The sequence below is a fragment of the Protomyctophum bolini genome (assembly GCF_963924005.1).
Source record: "Protomyctophum bolini genome assembly, chromosome: 17".
NCBI lineage: Eukaryota > Metazoa > Chordata > Actinopteri > Myctophiformes > Myctophidae > Protomyctophum > Protomyctophum bolini.
Genome location: NC_137878.1, coordinates 31,895,106 through 31,914,542, shown reverse-complemented (window position 1 = coordinate 31,914,542; position 19,437 = coordinate 31,895,106). Strand labels below are relative to the sequence as shown.

General features: G+C 41.3%; 2 protein-coding genes across 2 annotated transcripts; one reads left to right on the top strand and one right to left on the bottom strand.

The window, feature by feature from the left end:
• Positions 1–31: 31 nt before the first annotated feature.
• On the top strand, positions 32–13,206 carry LOC308331429 (metaxin-1-like). The gene is made up of 8 exons (XM_080786863.1): positions 32–122; positions 4,183–4,252; positions 4,718–4,797; positions 6,615–6,707; positions 7,111–7,293; positions 8,132–8,208; positions 9,106–9,263; positions 9,648–13,206. The coding sequence occupies exons 1-8, from the start codon at positions 42–44 to the stop codon at positions 9,884–9,886; spliced, it is 981 nt and encodes a 326-aa protein (XP_080642989.1). The 5' UTR covers positions 32–41; the 3' UTR covers positions 9,887–13,206.
• A 46-nt stretch (positions 13,207–13,252) lies between these two features.
• btd (biotinidase) lies at positions 13,253–18,572 on the bottom strand. Its single transcript, XM_080787352.1, has 6 exons — positions 18,277–18,572; positions 17,070–17,219; positions 16,429–16,583; positions 15,332–15,509; positions 13,936–14,532; positions 13,253–13,594 (listed from the first exon to the last, which is right to left on the bottom strand). The coding sequence occupies exons 1-6, from the start codon at positions 18,502–18,504 to the stop codon at positions 13,322–13,324; spliced, it is 1,581 nt and encodes a 526-aa protein (XP_080643478.1). The 5' UTR covers positions 18,505–18,572; the 3' UTR covers positions 13,253–13,321.
• Positions 18,573–19,437: the final 865 nt, after the last annotated feature.

The window sequence follows — 19,437 nt, the reverse complement described above, 5'->3', positions numbered from 1 at the left end:
AAAGATCTTCCGGTGTGAAAGGTCATGTGATTCAATCCAAGATGGCCGCCCCCATGGAGCTGTACTGCTGGAAAGGCGACTGGGGCTTACCCTCCATAGATGTAGACTCTCTCATTGTCCTGGTAACTATTATTATTGTAATTATTATTCTAATGGTTTTAGCTATTGTGCGAAGCCATTGATCTATCGATTGATTGATTACATTTGGGACTTCAATGATTACAGTTATGATTACAGTGACCTGCTGCTGATGGGTGACGTCACCATGTCCACTAAATTTGTACATCAGTAACATATTAATGTTCAGAGGCTGAAGAAATTAAATGCTTGAACTTTATTTATTTACTGAAGTAAAAAGTAGCATTATGTCTACACAAAAGTGTCCTACATTCATAATTTGGCTTGAATAAAAGTGTCAAAGTATTGACATCAAAATATACTAGCCTATACAGTACCAATGGACTAACTAAAGTACTTTAGCCTGGCTATCTGAATCTACAAGGTAACTAGTAATTAAAGTACAATATTAATATTTGCCTCTGATATGTACTTGAGTAAGAGTTGAAGTGTCAAAACATTGAAATACCCATTATATATAATTAAGTACAGTATTTATATATATATATACTAATAACATTAACCACAGCAGATTGTATCTCTCTAAAATGTATTATGCAAGCTTATAGATTAGTCAGATTGCCATTGTTTTTACTTGAAAGTTTTTGGCTATTTTGAAAGTACATAAAAGAGAGTGGACGACTATGTGGAAATGATAATGAAAATATGAGATTTGTGTTAATATATAATGGACCCCAAGTTTGGAAACTGAAATTCAGAACCAAACGTAATCGTAGTTTAGTTTAGTTTATTTGATCATCTTCACAGTAGCAAAACAACTTATTTGTTAACACACGGTTACATAACAAAAAGGAGGTGATCAAAAGAAATAGGCTGAAGCTGAAAGCTTATAAATGCCTATCCTACGAACATCAAAATAAAAAATCCTCACGTGGTTACAGCAATTGAAGGAATTACAATAAACAATCCAAACAATTTAATACCATCGTTTGTCATGAAGATTCACAACCAATTGACGAGAACCAACACGATACTCCACCCACCACCGTGTCACCATAGAGATCCACCAGGATCCCTATAAATTAATTACCATAATCCATAATCATCATCATCCTCATAGGTTAAATATGTTATATACAAATTATCTTATGATATACTGCATTTAGCCAAAAGGATATGCTTGAATAGTATCTTGAATCGAGAGATGTGTCTGCTGTGTTTCACATCCTCGGTCAAGCCATTCCATATTTTCACCCCACAGACAGAAATACACATGCTCTTCCGGGTGGTGCTAACACAGGGTTGTTGAAAGTTTGGGTCCCATCTTAACTCATAGCGTCCCTCCCTATCCTTGAGAAATTTTAGAATATTCACAGGAAGTAGTTTATTCCTTACTTTGTACATAATTTGTGCCGAATTCAACTAAATCTAAGAATTTCAGTGTGGAAGACCTTAAGAACAGTTCATTTGTAGGATTATAATAACCTACCTTATGTACTATTCTTAATGCTCTTTTTTGCATTATAATTAAATGCTGTAGGTTGCTTCTATAGGTGTTTCCCCACACCTCCACACAATGTCAGATATGGTAATATTAGTGTGTTATATAATGTAATCAGTGACTTAAATTTAGTATATGTCTGGTTTTGCCTAGTACACCAACCCTTCTAGCTAATTTTGAACAGATATATTTTATATGGGGTTTCCAACTGAATTTGTCGTCTATAATCACTCCCAAAAATATGTTCTCATTAACTCTTTCTATGTTTACATTGTCGATCTTTAACTCAACTAGTGAATTTGATTGTATTGATTTATTTCCAAAGATCATTAATTTCTTTTCAGGTTGAGTGATAGTTTATTTGTATCAAACCATAGTTTTAGTTTACTCAGTTCAAGTGAGACCTCCTTCAACAATTGCTGAAGGTTCTCCCCAGCACAGAAGATGTTGAGAAAAATCTTTAGAAGTAGCTTTTTGTAGCTTGTATTTGTATATTTATAATATCAATGAATCAACACAAACATATTCTAATGGATTTCCTTGACTAAATTGATTAGTCTGAATAACCACTTATTTAACCCCATATTTTATTTTGTTGTACGATAGTGGTGTGCAAAAATACAGAAAATAGCAGATCTACAAGCTCACATCGCAATGTGTTGTGAATGTGTAGATTGATTATATTCTATATATATTTTTAATTAATCATAATCCAACAAAGGTTTGAAATAATGGTGATTTATTGGTTTGAGGTCCCTATGTTCTTATGAAGACTTCTATCGACATGGGATGGTTGCTATGAATGCTTTTGGTAGACATGGGATTGTTGCTATGATGTGATAGATATGATATTTTTATTTATTTCAATGCATCATCTCATTTTCGAGGGGTTCCTCACAGAGACAATGATGAGAAACAATCACTTCTGTTACACAATCATGTCATCTCAAAAACATGAAAGTAAATTAAATGGAAATTCAATACATAACATTTTTTGATAAAATATAAATGACCTATCAAAAGTTGAGATGGTTTCCCGCTTTGAAGGCCTCTGACATGAGATGGTTCGGTTGCTATGAAGGCATCTGTAGAGGTGGGATGTTGCTGGCTTGTTGTGAATTAGTTTGTCTTCAGCCACCAGAGGGCAGTGTTTACTGCCCTAAAGTCACATTACTGTATGTACAAAAACTGTTAATTTGCAGGATTCACTTAAAAAAATAGCTGATCTCCAAGCTCAAATATTGTACTCATTAATTCTGGTATTGTACATGTATTTTCTAGGCCTACTCCTGTAATCCTGGTATTGCCTCATCTCTTGCTGGATGAGTGAGAACTTTCTCAAGCTGAATGAGGATAAGACAGAAGTTCTCATAATTGGTTCTACTGAGCAGAGAGAATCAATAAGTAGACTCGGTAACCTGACTGTAGAAAGTAACACTACAGTAAATAACTTGGGGGTTAATCATTCTTAATTTAATTTTAATACACGCATTAATCATGTTATCATTCAAGATTGCCTTTTTTCATCTTAGAAATATTGCGCGAATTACAGTCTTACAGTCGGTCGATGCAAAAACGCTGATCCACATGACCACACCTTTGGTTTCTCTCGGCCTGATTACTGCAATGCACTTTTTGAGGTCGGGTGAAATGGATAAATTTGAATACACGCATTAATCATGTTATCATTCAAGATTGCCTTTTTTCATCTTAGAAATATTGCGCGAATTACAGTCTTACAGTCGGTCGATGCAAAATCGCTGATCCACATGACCACACCTTTGGTTTCTCTCTGCCTGATTACTGCAATGCACTTTTTGAGGTTGGGTGAAATGGATTTCGCCCTTACTGGACTTTTTCCTGGCCTGCCCAAGAAAACAATTGACAGATTACAATCAAAATGGGACCGCCAGATTTTTAACTAAAACTAAGATGAGAGAACAATTTACAATTTAGGCATTTAGCAGACACTCTTGATCCAGAGCGACTTACATTTAAGCAAAAAACCAGGCATGTCATACATATAAAAAGTAGTTATCATGAATCGTGTATAAGCTAATAACGTTAACAGTGGAGTATCTATGTCAACTATACATACTCTATATGATATATTATACAATATACATGTGTACTATAAAGTGCTATGACTACATCAAATGCAATTCTAGTGCTGTCTATGTAACGAGCTATAAGAACATAACAACTCCAGTTTTATCCTCACTACATTGGCTCCTGGTTGTTTTTAGGATTGATTTAAAAATTCTTCTAGTTGTTTGTAATGCTCTCAATGGTCTGGCACCTTCCTACCTAAGCATATGACTGCCTGCCTACTAGATATGTCCCGAACTCAGGTCTTCTAATCTAGTGCTCACCTGCTCGAAGTGCCTACAATGGCATATTAAAAAAACATATTTCTTCACACTTGCTTTTAGTTGATTTTCTAATTCTGTGTTGTTGTTCATGTTCTCACTGTTTCACTGCCTTTTTTTGCTATTATCTTAATATGTAAAGCACTTTATATAGTAAAGCACTATATACATTTTGTTGTATTATTATTTATTGTTGTAGGCCTACTCCTCTAACCCTGGTATTGTCTCTTGTAGGCTTACTCCAAGTTTGCTGGAGCTCCTCTCAAAATCCACAAGATCACCAACCCATGGAAAAGTCCTACAGGTCAGTAATAATTAAAAACTAAATGTAGAAGAAAAATGTAAAAATGTGTCCGCGACACAAATGACTCCCGTATCTACAGGGGTGGCAGTGGCTCAGGGGTAGAGTGGCCGGGTGGCTTCCCAGTCTACAGGGCTCCCCCAGTGTCAGTGTTGCTCAATGTCCAATGAACCCCTATATGCTCCTGATGTGCTGGTTGGTGCCTTGCATGGTTTCCGCCATCATCAGTGTGTGAATGTGCGTCTGAATGGGTGAATAGTCTATGTAAAGCGCCTCGGATAAAGGCACTATATACACCATTATCTGCACTTAACTTTCTTTTTTTTTTTTTTTGCCCATAATGACTTGATATGTATTGATTTATTAAATAATCAAATTTCTTAATTAATTTATAATCGATTAAATGGATTAGTTTACTTAACTTTTGCAGCGCTATTCTTCCTGTGATGTGTGCTTTTCCTCTCCCAGGTGTTTTACCTGCACTGAAGACCAAGGAGGAAGGCAGCGTGTCTAAAACCACTAATATTATCATTCACCTCAGAAAACAGGTAAATATCATGTTCTTGCTTTGTTTTGGGGGTTCCAGTTCCATTGCTCCAGTGAATGTTGTATGTGCAGATAGGCTGAGATAGCTCGCTGCTCTTATTGGTGGTGGTGGGCTGGTGGCAATACTAATTTGATTCTGGAATCTGGATTTATAAACAAAGTAAGACCAAAACCAGAATTAATATTTGATTATCAAACAAACACGTGCGCGCAAAGTCTCTTTCAGTATCTGTCTGTCTCTCTCTCTTGCGCAAAAGTAGGCTAAGCACACTGTCTCACACACACACACACACACACACACACACACACACACACACACACACACACACACACACACACACACACACACACACACACACAGCCTCTTTCAGTATCGCTCGCTCGCTCTCTCTCTCTCTTGCTCGCTCGCTCGCTCACATGATGTGCATGCGCACAGTAAACAGTAAACAAACTTGCGCGTCACCACGTGTAGTAGCCTACACACACACACACACACACACACACACACACACACACACTCCTCCTCCTCCCCCTTTTATCCCGCAAGGCAAGCAGACTGACAGTTCTTCTCATTCTCCCCCGATACTACATGAAAAATAACGGAAGAATAACGCACCATGTAGTAACGGTAACAAGTTACTGAATTAAAAAAAATAACGCGTTACAGCAATCGTTACTGCCGAAAGTAACGGCGTTACTGTAACGCGTTATTTACGTTACGTTACGTCCCAACACTGGTCATTGGTATATTTTCATTTACAAAGCTATGCTTGGTGATCTCCCTTCCTACATTTCCTCCGAATTCAATTTGGACAAGAACCTCAGATCAAATAACTGCCTTCGGTGTGTAGTAGTACCCTCTTCTTCTTCTGAGTAAAAATATCTCTCTTTCTTTGGATTTTTGCATTCTTCATTATTTAAAGTGTATCACTTTGGAGATTTTTATATGTATTTTAGGTACTTCGAGATGTATTATTTGCACAATTGTACTATTGTCTCGTCTGTTTTGTAATGTAATGTATGATGTAGCAAAGGGGTGTAATTTTATTTCTGCCTTTTGGCCAGTACCCACTTGAAATAAGACTGTGTTTTTACTGGTTAATAATGGATGCATAAAATAAAAGTTAAACTGCCAGGATCATTTGTTTATTTTTGGAACACAGTTCTTATTTCATACAATATATATAAACAGTGGGAATTCAGAATGTGGAAAAATACTGCAATCAAATTGCCTAAATAAATGTAGTCAGACTTTGGTGCTCTATTAAAGGTAGGGTAAGTGATATTCCTTTGTCAATATGCGTGTTAAATAACTATATATTATGATAGCAATCATTGCTATAGAGTGTTTGTTCTGTAACGTGAGTCTCCATGTTTCTCCAGGTCTTAATTAAACTGAAAATGCAGAAGAGTTTCAGTTCGGGATACCAATCAGTAGATAACTCACACATGATACAGATTAAGTGAAATTCTAAGTGATGACACAAAGAAATGGGCAGACAAATATTGAACTGGAAAACTATACAATTTAAGATGATCAACGCTACTCTGTCCTGATTGACTGATATTTGCAACCCACCTGAACATTTATTTTCGGATTATTGAAGAACTGGAGAGACTGAGATAACCTTGTTGATCTCAAACGGGATATGGGAAGTTCATGTGAAGTGGGAAGAGATGGCACTAAGAAATTGGAATGTAAATGTGTGAAAAGGGGCTGTTATTGAACACTATAGCAATGAATACTATCTCAGAATATAGTTCTTTAACCTTTTAACAAAAACCCTTTTACATTTCTTTTTATTGTGATTTCTTTCAGAAATACAACGCTGACTATGACCTGTCAGCCAAGGAGGGAGCAGACACCCTAGCCTTTGTCTCTCTGCTGGAGGAGAAGCTGCTCCCTGCCTTGGTAAGAAGGATCTCAGCTGGTCTGGATGTTTGACAGTATCGCACAAGATCAGACATCTAGTTAGGCCCTAAAGCCTAAACCATTCATAACATTCAATTCAGTTCTTTGACACAAGGAGCCAGCCATTTAAGACCTGGAGTGATGATGATAATAATAATAGATTTTTATAACACTTTATAACATTCGTGAGAATCTGAAAGTGCTTCAATGAGCAAATGCATGAATTAAAAGCAGAAGAAACGTGGTCAATTACCCCCCACTATATTAATTTATTTAACCCTACCTCCCAAACACTAGGTTGCACAGACTTGGCAAGCTGCAGGCACACATTAAAATGTCTATGATATTTTGTTTCTAGATATTATAACTACTATATTATTATCATTATTATTATTATGTACAGATCTACTCCCAGTGGTTGGACGGTAAGAACTATGTGGACGTGACGCGGCGCTGGTATGGAGAGAACATCTCCTTCCCGCTGAACTTCTTCCTGCCGAACCGCATGCACAACCAACAGCTGGACAAACTCAGACTGGTCAGAGGAGACCCCACACTGGAGCCTGGGGAACAGCTGGAGAAAGAGGTCTGTGTGTATGTTCTGTATTGTGTTACAGAAAAAAAGATTCACATTTGAAAAAGCTGTGCTCGTTTTCTTCGAATTCACCTCCCGTGTTCCCAAATGTATGGGGCACACAATGGAGGGTATGAGCGTGACATCATCAAACCCGGAAGTTATGGCAAAACCTACTTTCTGGCCTTGACAGCCCATTCATCCGAACAGAAAAGTTGTAATTGATTGCATTAAATGATGATAAACGGCATTAAACTCAATTTGTAATTTTGCCACTCGATTTGCCATTCACTTTACACATGTGCATACTCTCTATTGGCAAGTGGTGTGATCAATTACCCCACACCAATCGTCAACGCACCTGTCAATTGTGTGCCCTGTATGTTTGTGCTTCCCAAACATCGACTGTTCCCAAAGGAAGTTTTCATATTTTCAGTCCAGCTCTTCCTTGTGGAAAAGTGCCGAAATGAAGGACAATAGACTGAGGGTATGCGCATGCATAAAGCCAATGGCAAATCGAGTGGCAAAGTGAGTTTAACATCGTTTAACATTGTTCAATCAGATAGGACCTTTCTGTTTGGATGTATTGTACGGGCTGTCAAGGCCAGAAAGTTTTCTTTTTTTTACACTCAGTAGGCGTTCCCGCATAACTTCCGGGTATGATGATGATGTCACGCGCATACCCTCCATATCTTATTCCAAGTCTTAGCAATTAATTATTGGGTGAGTGCACACACACAGTGCTACAAGTTTAAATGCTGACAAGGTCAGTCTGCTAACCGTGTGTGGATAAGACCGATCTATGGCTAATGTACTATATCATGTATGTGTCTCATGTGTTTCTTTACAGTTGTACCATGATGCTCTGGAGTGCATGACCCTGCTATCGCAACGCCTCGGATCACACAAGTTCTTCTTTGGTGATTCGTAAGTACAACAAAGTTGAAAATGTTGAAATACGACGTATCCCTATGATGGCTGGCAAGCTCATTGTGTTGTAGTTAACTATAAAATGGTTTCTTCCAGGCCATCATCATTGGATGCCTGTGTTTAATTTAGTTGTAGCCTAGTTAACTTTAACCACAGCCCAATCAAGCCGATGTGATACAATGTGACATGTCCGCACACAGGTTTGCTCCAAGGTGTTTGCTGTTTATTCAATACACCATAAATAAGACATAACGTTTCGGCCGTGAACGGCCTTCATCAGTCCAGCACCAGACAGGAACTGGATGTGCGCTAGCCACCTACCTTTTATACAATGTGACATGTAACATGTTATGAGCTTGTTTTTACATTTCAAGCTCCAAAACACCACACCACTTGTCAAGGGGGGGGGGGGGGGGGTGTCAAGTGGTGTGGTGTTTTGAAGCTTGTGATGCATGCAATGAGTACTTTTACTCCATATAATATTTATTTTTGGCTTGAAGCTGCCCACATTGTTGAGTGGTGCCTCCGCTCCATTACGGAGCTATGTGTCTCCCTATGTACTGTATGTGTACGCGTCCCAGCACGGAAAGCTGCAACACCATAACTCGACCGTTTTGGATGTGGGAAGGAATAATATCTCCTACTTAACACTAAGGGCTCCATTTTCGTCACCGCTAAACCCCTTATCCCTGAACTTCTTATTGTTAATAATTCTGGATTAATGCTCATTTATCAAATCTCGGTTTCTCGTCTACAGCTACCTGTGCATAATCAAATCGATCTCGTTTATACGTTTGTGGCGTTAATAACCCTGTCTCATCCAGGCCGTCGCCATTGGATGCCTACGTGTTTAATTATGTTAGTTGTAGTTAACTTTAACCCTGTCTCATCCAGACCGTCGTCATTGGATGCCTACGTGTTTGGTCACTTGGCTCCTGTGTTGAAGATGAAGTTGCCCAACGGGAAGCTGCAGCAACACCTCGGCTCCCTGGACAACCTGAGACAGTTCTGCACCAACATCCTGGTCCTCTACTTCCCAAACACAGGACAAGGTGGGCCGTCGGTTGGTTGGTTGGTTGGTCGGATGGTCGGTCGGTCGGTTGGTTCGCACAACTTGGCAGTGTTGATTTCGTCTACTAAAACTATGACAAAAGATCTTCGTCGACTATCTTTTTTCTCTAACGAAAACTACATAAATACTAAGCCATGATGACTGAAACTAAGACTAAATATATTGACAATTTCGTCAACAAAAAAAAATTACTAAAATGTTAGGGATGGACTAGTGGAATGCAACCAAGTGTAAAATCAGGCATTAAGGCACTGATATTTAGTCAGGTGACTTAAATATGACAAACAAAATCAAAAACTATAGCTAAAACGTAATCAAAATGTGCGGTCAAAATGAACACTTGCCTTGTGTTCCTCTCTGTCAGAGCCTCCGTCGTCCGGTAAGTCTCCAGGCCAGACGGATAGCGGCGGCAGCAGCAGCAGTGACTTTGACAACGAGCCTCATAAGAGACGGAACCAGTTGCTGTCGGTGCTGTTCGCCGTGGGAGCCATGCTAGGCTACGCCATCCTGACGGGCATCTTGAGCATCGAGCGCGTGCAGCCACAGTTGGCGCTAGAGAGGCCTAGCCAGGTGGAGGACGAGGTGGACGAAGAGGAGGACTAATAGTGGGCTTTCCTCCCTTTAAAAAAAAAAGGGGGCGTTAAAGGAGCACTTCGGCCATTTTCGTCCGACAAGAAGCGCAACCTGACTCTGTTTAACCAGAATGGAACAGAGCCTTCATTCGTATCATCGGTAACACCTGAAGGAAGTAGGGAAGGGGCCCATGTTCTTTCCAAAATGGGGTGCATAAAGCTTATTGCATGGTCCTCATATCACTAATGCTTCTAAAAAATGGTACCATTTGTCTACTCACTCTGTGGGCGCGTTCGGAAATAACGCACCGGAGCGCACTCGCCTATTTGTTTTCATCCGAACGTGCCCTGTGTCTCATTGATGGGCTTTGGACAGTTCGGTAGACCTGCCTACAAGTCAGACCGTCGGTGGGCAGGTTTGGTCATTTCAAATAAGCACGCTAACTTTCCAGAAAGGGAGAGGCTGTATTTTTGCTTGGAATCTCCATCGATGATGTAGGTGGTTTCTGAACTGTCCACAGCCCACCAATGACACGGTGAGTAGACTGAAATGATTGAAAATGCCTGAAGCGCTCCATTTAACAACGTCAAATGTATTCCATAAATATATATATGCTTTGTAAGAAAGGACAATATGGAGAATGGAAATGCATTCCTCTGCAACTCAATCACCAGCAAATCCTGAGTATTCATTGAACTCGGAGGGTAAACATACATGTATTGCACTCTCTGAGTTAAAGGGTTATTTCACCCCATGATTTTTTTCTCCTATCAATCTCTCACCTCGTGAAAGCCTTAAATACATCGAGAATTGTTGTTTTTGTGCATTCCTTTACAGTGAATGAATAATCCATAAATGAAGCGAATGAAACTTGCTGAAACGTCTGGAAACCTTGTAAGTCCAAAACTGTTACTTTTCAGGAAAGAATAGTTCCAATGAAGTTATTATTTAGTCATGAGCTCTAATTTTCATTGTTTCCATATTCATAAAACACTTAACTTTCAAAACACTTCAAAGGTTGCAAAAATAGAAGATCTTTAAACCATTTTGACCTGAGATCAGATTCTAAAAATGTCTTCTACATCCTGACAGTTTTCTGAAAAAGCTTGATTTTTCAAAAATAGCAGACCTACAAGCTCGTAGCGCGCCACTTGGTGGCACACTATGAGCTTGTAGATCTGCTATTTTTCAATAGCTAAAGCATAACATAATGCTAACACATAATGCTACGTTTGTGTGACACTACAGTAGTTGTATGATGAAGTAGAGCAATACGAAAAGATATAAGTTGAAATATGGAGACACAAGGTGTTTGCCCAACGATCTGTTTATAAACTCCAAAAGAACTCTCACTGTATAATCCAAGTGTTTTGCGTATTTGTCCATCGTGTGCAAAACACCACGATTTCACTGAAAATCTTAGCGTTAAAAATACTTCTGTTATAAACCGGGGCAATGAAAAAGCCGTGTTTAGGGCGTTTATGACTCTTGTCTAGGGGTGCCAAGGAACATGACACAAACACAGGGTAGATTTGTCAAAGTATATTTTGATGCTAAAACCTTTGTACATTACAAGCTCCAAAACAGGTGCTCCCTTCTGTGACGCACACGGAAGCTTGGCAATCTTCCACGTGGGCTCGCCCTCCCTGTGAGATACAGACGCCCAAGAGCCAAAGTAGGTACTGTCTACTGTCTACCTTTCTATGTCTATGTCCTGGGTGCCCCAGCTAGGGTCCCTTGACACTTATTGATCTGTAACTCTGATCCATTCGGTTCCATGTGAACACTCAAGAGTGGCGTCCTTGAAACAAATATAATAGGCACAGGGTGAGAAAATTATAGAAAACCAAGTTGTGAAGTAACCTTTCAAAAGAACACTCAGGATTTGTAGGTGGAGCTTTAACTTGTGTGTGCACTTTCTTTTTAGTTTTTTGTATGGGAGGAGCCGCACTGTACCAATGTTCATAAGAGTCTCTGAGGCCATGGTCACACTGGCTACCCAAATCTGTTGTTTGTCCTGAATCCTAATTAGAATCAGATTATTTTTTATTAAGTGTGAACAGCATATATCCACATGGAAACTGATTGTGAGTCAGATTTGAAGCACATTTATAGGTGGTTTGAAATGTGATTAAAATTTGATCTCTAAACGTGTTTCGCAGTCTGAACACACTGGCGTCACTGAAGCCTGATATATATAATCAATCGTATGACCGTGTCACTAGCTATTTCCAGCTATCTCTGAATACACAAATTGGATGTCATCACTTGTCATCAGTAAAGTTCAGACTTGAGAAACAAATGGTATTTGCCTGCAGTCCGAACAAAAAGCTACATTTTAAGACAGTTAAATTCTAATCAACACAGTGGAAGACCTTCCCTTTGTTCGGCTTGGTGTGGGTGTAGGAACACTAATGTTTTGTCTTCGGCAAACAGAAATCCTTTGACTTGATTTTAAGGTCATTAAAAAGTTGCAATTCTGAACCATGGTGTCTCACAAGATGTCTGTCAGTGATAATGTCAACTTGTATGCAAATGTGTGACCCCACATCTAATGACAGGTTTATTATCCACCGACTTTTTCTCACACTTTTGCATAATCGTTTTTGGCTGGGGACCCCCGGAAATGTCTTGCAACATCCCCGCCTGCTCCCCTCCCCACTCCCAATACACATTGACCGCTGCCTACAATAACCTTAAATCTACTTTAAATGACTCAACCAATATATTGTTTTTCAAACACACACAACTCACTGTTCAACATGTACAAATACACTCATGAGCAGGGCCCATTTATTACTGTTCCAACACAAATACACATTTATTTATTGCTGTTCAACATATACAAATACACTCATGAGCAGGGCAGGGCCCATTTATTACTGTTAAACACAAATACACTCATTTATTACTGTTCAACATAATACATATACTCATGAGCAGTATTTGAACATGAATCTTCAACCGCATAGTACTTTAAATTACTCAACCAATATATTATTTTTCAAACATGCATAACTCACTGTTCAACAAATACACTCATGAGTAGGGCCCATTTATTACTGTTCAACATATACAAATACACTCATGAGTGACCCATCAAAATATTTCACTTTGTTTAATGAATCCCCCATCCTAAATGGCTCAACCAATATATTGTTTTTTTAAGTCTGAATTCTTGTCTTGCCTCATTTGTGTTGTGTATTGTTTTTCTGAGCATGTACAGATCCTGCAGATTCCCATAACATGTGGAGGTTTGAGCCACCAACATTGTTGACTGTATGCTGTACTTTGCTGACCACACGCAAGTGAGTATGGGGGACTGTTAACAATCACCGACCCCCCCCCCCCCCCCCCCCCCCCCCCCCACAGTGCGCCCGCCATACCCCCCTCCTCTTCCGGATCAACACAGCGTGTCTCCATCGAAACTGGCGCAATGCGCCATCCAGAGGCTGTGCGCCCGAATCAGTCTTCGTCCAGGTGGTACATGCGTCCATAGAGGCACGCAGTGACCAGTCCAGCTACCATGTTTGAGTGTTTGATGGTCACCCTGCCGCCTCTGGTCTTGACCACCTGCTTTGGCTGCTCAAAGACCACACCACTGGCCAACACCGACGGGTACACATGTCGCGTACCGAACACGCCCTCCAGCACAAAGTCCATTTTAGACTCTGCTTCGTCCACTTCCTGTCCACAGGAGCTGGCCTGTGTCCCTGCACAGCGGACTAGCGCACACACCTTTTGAGAGAAATGGGTCACATGATTATTATTAGACAGCCTTTATAACTTTTACATCCTATAGGGGTTCCCAAACCTTTCCATCTAAAGGAACCCCAAATAGGAGGGAAATCTTTTGATTTAAATGAAAATTACATTTGTGAGAATTTTACACTTTGAAACCTTTCCTATACCTACCATACTAGACCAGAAATTGTCCTGAGTAATTTGAGGGAGTGCATTTTATAGATTGTTATCGAAGCATTTCTGGGGCCACAATCGAGCCCCTGAAGTAGTCTTTTAGTCGTTTAAACCACTTAAAACCACTTTTAGAAATTCAAAACGGGTTTTCTCATCTGTACCTGCAGGGCATATCGGCCATTCACAGTGTGTGTGCCAGCGAACGCTCCCAGTGCGTAGAGCTCTGTACTGCCGCCCTCTGGGGACCTCCAGTACTGCAGGTGGCAACAGAGAGGGCCATCGCACACCGTCAGTTCACCCACTGAGCTACGTAGAGGGGCGAATGTGAAGGGGTCGTACATCATGGATGAGGTGAAGGTGTCAGAGGATGTAGCCTGGAAGGATGGAGTTACAGTGGGAGGTGCATGAGGAGAAGCAAAGGTCTGACAACTGTCCTCCTGCAGGGAATATACAGAATCGACGGCTTTCTCCTCTATGTGCACTGCTGCCCCTCTGTCTCCTGTCCACAGTGGGTCCAAGACAGGCACTCTGGCCACCAGCAGCTTTCCCTCCTCCGGTTCTCCGTGCCGGGCGTGATGGTGGAGAACCGAGACCGGGCTGAAGATCCCGCTGCCGGTCATGCCCAGTGCGTCGCTGCGGATGTTAGCTGCCAGTATGGAGACACCGGCACCCAGGCTGAAGGCCCGCTGGAACTGAACGGCCGCCAGCAGAGGCAGCTGGTTCATCCACGCCGTGGGGTAGACGAGCTGACGCACACCCTGAGGGAACGCAACAGGTGGGCAGCGTTAGACATAAACATTAGCTGCTGTTGGAGCCATTTTCTATTTATGATGATTTGTATTTATTCTGATTATTATTGCCTGCTTTTTGAACTGTATGATTTTGTGGTTATTGAATTATCTAATTATGCTATGGATTTGACATGCTAAATGGAGGATTCCTCTCCCCTTTTTGAGAAAGGATATGTAGGTGTAGGGCACCTGACGACAGACAGGTGACTCCCTGCTGGGAGATAGAATGTGACACACAGACGGTGTCACAGTGTCACAGTTTGTTGACCGCGCTCATAAAGGCTCTTTTTGTTTTATTTGAATACAAGTTTAAGTTATGTGACGGAGAAATAAATGTTTTGATGCAACTGATTTATCCGATCTCCGTGAGTATTTGAATCTACAAGAAGAGCGCCTCTCTTCTTGTAGATTCAAATACTCACGCAAGTTATACAGCAACAATAGACCACGCCGACCAACAGTGGCCTTATTTGTTTGTTAAGAAAGGCCACGATAGCTGCTGTATACGGCTTGGATCGGACTTTATTTATCCTCTATCGGACTCTCTGATTCATCCAGGGACGTCTGTCTTAGTGGGCAGAATTTATGTTGCTTGAAATCAGGTGATATTCTGGGCCAGATCTGACTAGTCTTTGTTTGACTTGATTTGGCCCCAATAGAGACGTCACGAATAAAGTCAAGGTCCTGACCGTGCTTGCTGGGTATAGTGCAGCATGTAATGAAATGGAATAGACGCTGGACACAAGTTCTGTGGTTGTGTTCTGACCTTCTCCAGCAGTGTCACGGTGGGGTCATGAAACATGAGGTCAAAACAGGTCAAAACGCCAAATTTCCCAGCGAACGGCGTGTTAAAGGTGACAACCTCCAGGCTGGGGGGCTTGTCGAAGGCATTCTCAAAATAAAGGTTGTGTTTGTGGTAGCGTGCCACCAGCACACCATCAGACCTGGAGCCAAAAGAAATTGTGAGACTAATTAAATCAAGTTAATAAAATAAGAAATAACAGATGCAAGCAGCAATGAATGGGGTCAGTAAAATTATTATGAGAAGATGAAGAGTAAGATGATTAGATGAAGAACATAAAGACAATTACTTTCATAGCAATATGCAGATGAAGAAACAACCAAAACATTATGTGGTTGTTCACAGTGAGTTGAACTCGCAACCATGCGACACCAACCAACACTGCTTGTCAATGTCAGGTCCGGGGACCAGCAGGGGGAAAAAAGGGGTCCTTAACGGGTCTGTAAAAAAATGGAACCAAATGGACCCTTCCATTTGTACACTCTCAGAGTTAAATTCACACTGAGGATTTTACAGTGTAGATTGGGCTCCCAGAGATAAGAAATACAATCGAAATGTGGCCTAATGCATATCAAACTTTTCAGGTGTCCCACAGAGTCCCTGTCCCACATTGTAACTGGCATCTGTGTTCAAATGCCCTAATTACTACCGGTAATAGTTAGTCTCCTGATAGTTGGCTTTCTGTTGTAAAGCTCTCACATTGTCTCTTTTCCTGCAAGATGTGTTTTTAAGCCTGTTAAAATAACATGAGAAATATTCCCCTAGGCTATACAGTACCAAATCACCCTGTACTATACCCATGACCAAAATTAGTATTTTATAACAAACTGTGAGATGCCAGAGGGGTTTAATAACAAAATGATAGGCAATATTCGGCCTATGGTCGAATATGACATCAAGGCATTTAATAGCAACGTATTTTAAGTAATACGGTGCTAATCCCCCCCCCGTCCCACTTGTCCCACACAAGTGATACTTCTGTCCCTCAAATGAACAGTTTGGATCTGGTCACCCAGTTCCCCAATAAATGCTGCCATGCTGAGGTCTGTGTTGTTGTGTACCTAAAGACCACATCTGTGTTAAACTGCAAGCGGCCGTCAGAAGGACAGGAGGAGGACGTGGGGTCTGGACTTTGACCGCAAGGCTGCACCCCTGCCATGTTGGCCACCAGGTAGAGGCGGTTACGACGGGCCATGCAGCTCAGCCGCTGGAGAACCTGAAGGGGAGATCAAGTGCGTTTGAGGTGGACTGTCCATTGCAGTAGTGCAGGCTCAGAACTTCTGCCTGATGACCTAAAAAAGCCTAATATTTCACTTTGGGCTATATAGTGGATAAGATGATGGCTTTCCACGCGGGAGACCCTGTGTGTGTGTGTGTGTGTGTGTGTGTGTGTGTGTACTTTTAATACTACTTGTAAGGGCCAAATATCCCTACAAGTATGGCAGAATTTGAGAAAAAGGTTTGTGACGACAATCTTCTAGAGTTAAACTTCAAATTAAGAATTTAGAGGTTAGGTTCAGGCTGGGTTTGGTGTTATTATGCCTGATGTACACTAGTTCACAAAACATCACAGCGAGAGTGATCGGTTGTGAGCTTGTATAGATATGCTATTTTGTTTTAGTATTTAAAAAGGGTAAAAAAGTAAATCCTGAAATTGGTGCCCTATTAAAGTATCAAGTACAACATGTGTGCGTGCGTGTACCTCAGTCTTGCGGTATTTGTCAGGCTGTGTGCAGGGGTTCCAGCTCTCTAGCTGAGGGTTGGGTACAGTCTCCAGGTATCCAGAGATGGATGAACGGCTGTAGTTGAAACCCTGAATGCCATCCTCTGGAAACACCAAGATCTGGACACCCTGTGAGAAGAGGAGAATAAAATGGAATAGGATATTTTACCAGCAGTGAGCTGCCATAACAGCAGTGAGCTGCCATTCTGGCACTCGGGGAGCAATTTGGGTGGGGTTAAGAGTCTTTCTCAGGGACACACATCATTGATTGATTGATTGATTGAAATATTTATTAACAGTTTGTAGAATTACAGTACATTTCGAGCACAAACTCAATACAAAGACTGTTAACTGTGAGTGGACGACCCAATTAAGCATTACACTTGTTTACAACAGGGTCCACATCAACACATTGCTGGCCTGGAATCGTACCTGGGAGTCTGGGACTACCACTGGGAATCTGGCTCCCCAGGCGGGTGCCGGGCTCACTGACCATTAGCCACCCGGTAAGGGCTGCAACTATTTATTTTTGTCCTTAATGATTATTCTATTCATGCTTTTTCTATTATTTGAATGAACAAACCTTTTTATATATATTTTATTATACCAACAAATTGTTGTAAAATGTCTGATAATTTATAATTGACTGAGTTGATTTAAAAGTAAACGGATTCGTCTGAATAGCTACTTGAAACCCTATTTCAGTGGTTCCCAAAGTGGGGTCCAGGGACCCCCAGGGGTACCTGAGGGAGTTCCAGGGGGGACCCATCTATTTTGTTCATGTTCATAAAGTGCTAAAGTGTTTAAAGCAGTGGTTCCCAAACCTTTTCATGTCAAGGACCCCCAAATTGACACTACTTAGCCCGTGGACCCCCATTTGAAAAGATATGCCAGGGACCCCCATAAGAGAAGACGTACACATTTGGACGTCTACATTTAGACGTCTGTATACATTTAGACGTCTACATTTAGACGTCTACATTTAGACTTATACATTTAGACGTCTGTATACATTTAGACGTCTACATTTAGACTTATACATTTAGAGCTAGTTTGATGGTTAACTGTTGCATCCCTAGAAGGATGCAACAGTTTTATATTGCATTTTGTGGTGTGGTGAATCCTGGCAACAGTGGCATATGATCATACACCTCTGTTTACAATGCAATCCAGTCAAGCAGCCTACTTGTTGCGCTGCCCTGGCAGCCTGCTCCTCATAGATATCCAGGTTCTTCCACATGTGCTCCAGCGCCGCCTCTCGGGACGCGGGCGCGCCTGGCTCCGGGTTCAAGATCACCCGGTGTTCGTACACTGCAGCAATGTACGAAGATGAACCGCCAACCTTGTTTTCCGTTTGACATGACGACGGACAAACAACGACGAAGACGAACGTCCATAGAGCTCTGGAATGCATGGCGATGCATGCCAGTTGTATAAAGATGACCCGACCAGTCCCGACTAGACCAAAGTACAAGTAGTAGAACACGGGTTAAAAATGGTTGTGTTGTGTAATCTTCTCACTCCCTCCAGATTCCAGAATAACTCCTCCTTCACGTGAGCGCGCATGTTGTTTTCAGTTCCGCCAGCAGCTAGCGCGAGATAACCTTTATCTCTGCAAGTAGTAACTATAGATACACTCTTTAAAAAAAAAATATATATATATGCTATCCTGCTACCCTAATAGACAGGGGTGCATGAGCACCTGGCCGTTCATTCGTGCTCTATCTCCGACCAAGCCACACTTCCACCACACATCTCTCTATGCAAAATAAAACCTGCACACTCCCACAAAAGACATAGACTACATTGCATTCGCCAAAAATGTCTTATTTACTGTTTAAATATTACTTTTCTGAAACACGCTATTCTTGCTCAACCTCAACAGCCTACGTCAGAATCGTCATGTTGGCGTCTACTACGCCAACTACGTTCACTTAATGGGGCCAGTCCTTCACAGTGACACACGCGTTAGATCAACCACGCGCCCGGGATGGTTTCTACCCCTCAATGTCGTATTTGCTGCGCCCTTCTAATGCTGCGCCACGCCTACTCTACACTCACTGCTTGCAGCAGCAGCACTCGCTGGGAGCTGGGTCTGCAGGCGACCCTGTGTGTGCGTGCGTGCATGTGTGTGTGTGTGTGTGAATGAATAAGCGGGCCAGTCCTTCACAGTGACACACGCGTTAGATGAACCACGCGACCGGGATGGTTTCTTGCTTTTCATTTATATGTGCGAGGTGGAAATGTAATGCACATACATTAATTATAGGTCCAGCAAGCAAATCATGATTGTCTGTTTGTGCTCAATAGGTCACCATCACATTCCGATTTTAGGTGCTGTGTTTTG

Coding starts and splice junctions, on each gene's coding strand:
- LOC308331429 (XM_080786863.1), top strand. CDS start 42: ATGGCCGCCCCCATGGAGCTGTACTGCTGGAAAGGCGACTGGGGCTTA. Junction 4,253..4,717: donor CCCATGGAAAAGTCCTACAG/GTCAGTAATAAT, acceptor TTCCTCTCCCAG/GTGTTTTACCTGCACTGAAG. Junction 4,798..6,614: donor TCATTCACCTCAGAAAACAG/GTAAATATCATG, acceptor GATTTCTTTCAG/AAATACAACGCTGACTATGA.
- btd (XM_080787352.1), bottom strand. CDS start 18,504: ATGCATTCCAGAGCTCTATGGACGTTCGTCTTCGTCGTTGTTTGTCCG. Junction 17,220..18,276: donor CTGCCAGGGCAGCGCAACAA/GTAGGCTGCTTG, acceptor CTCTTCTCACAG/GGTGTCCAGATCTTGGTGTT. Junction 14,533..15,331: donor CCGTGACACTGCTGGAGAAG/GTCAGAACACAA, acceptor GCGTTCCCTCAG/GGTGTGCGTCAGCTCGTCTA.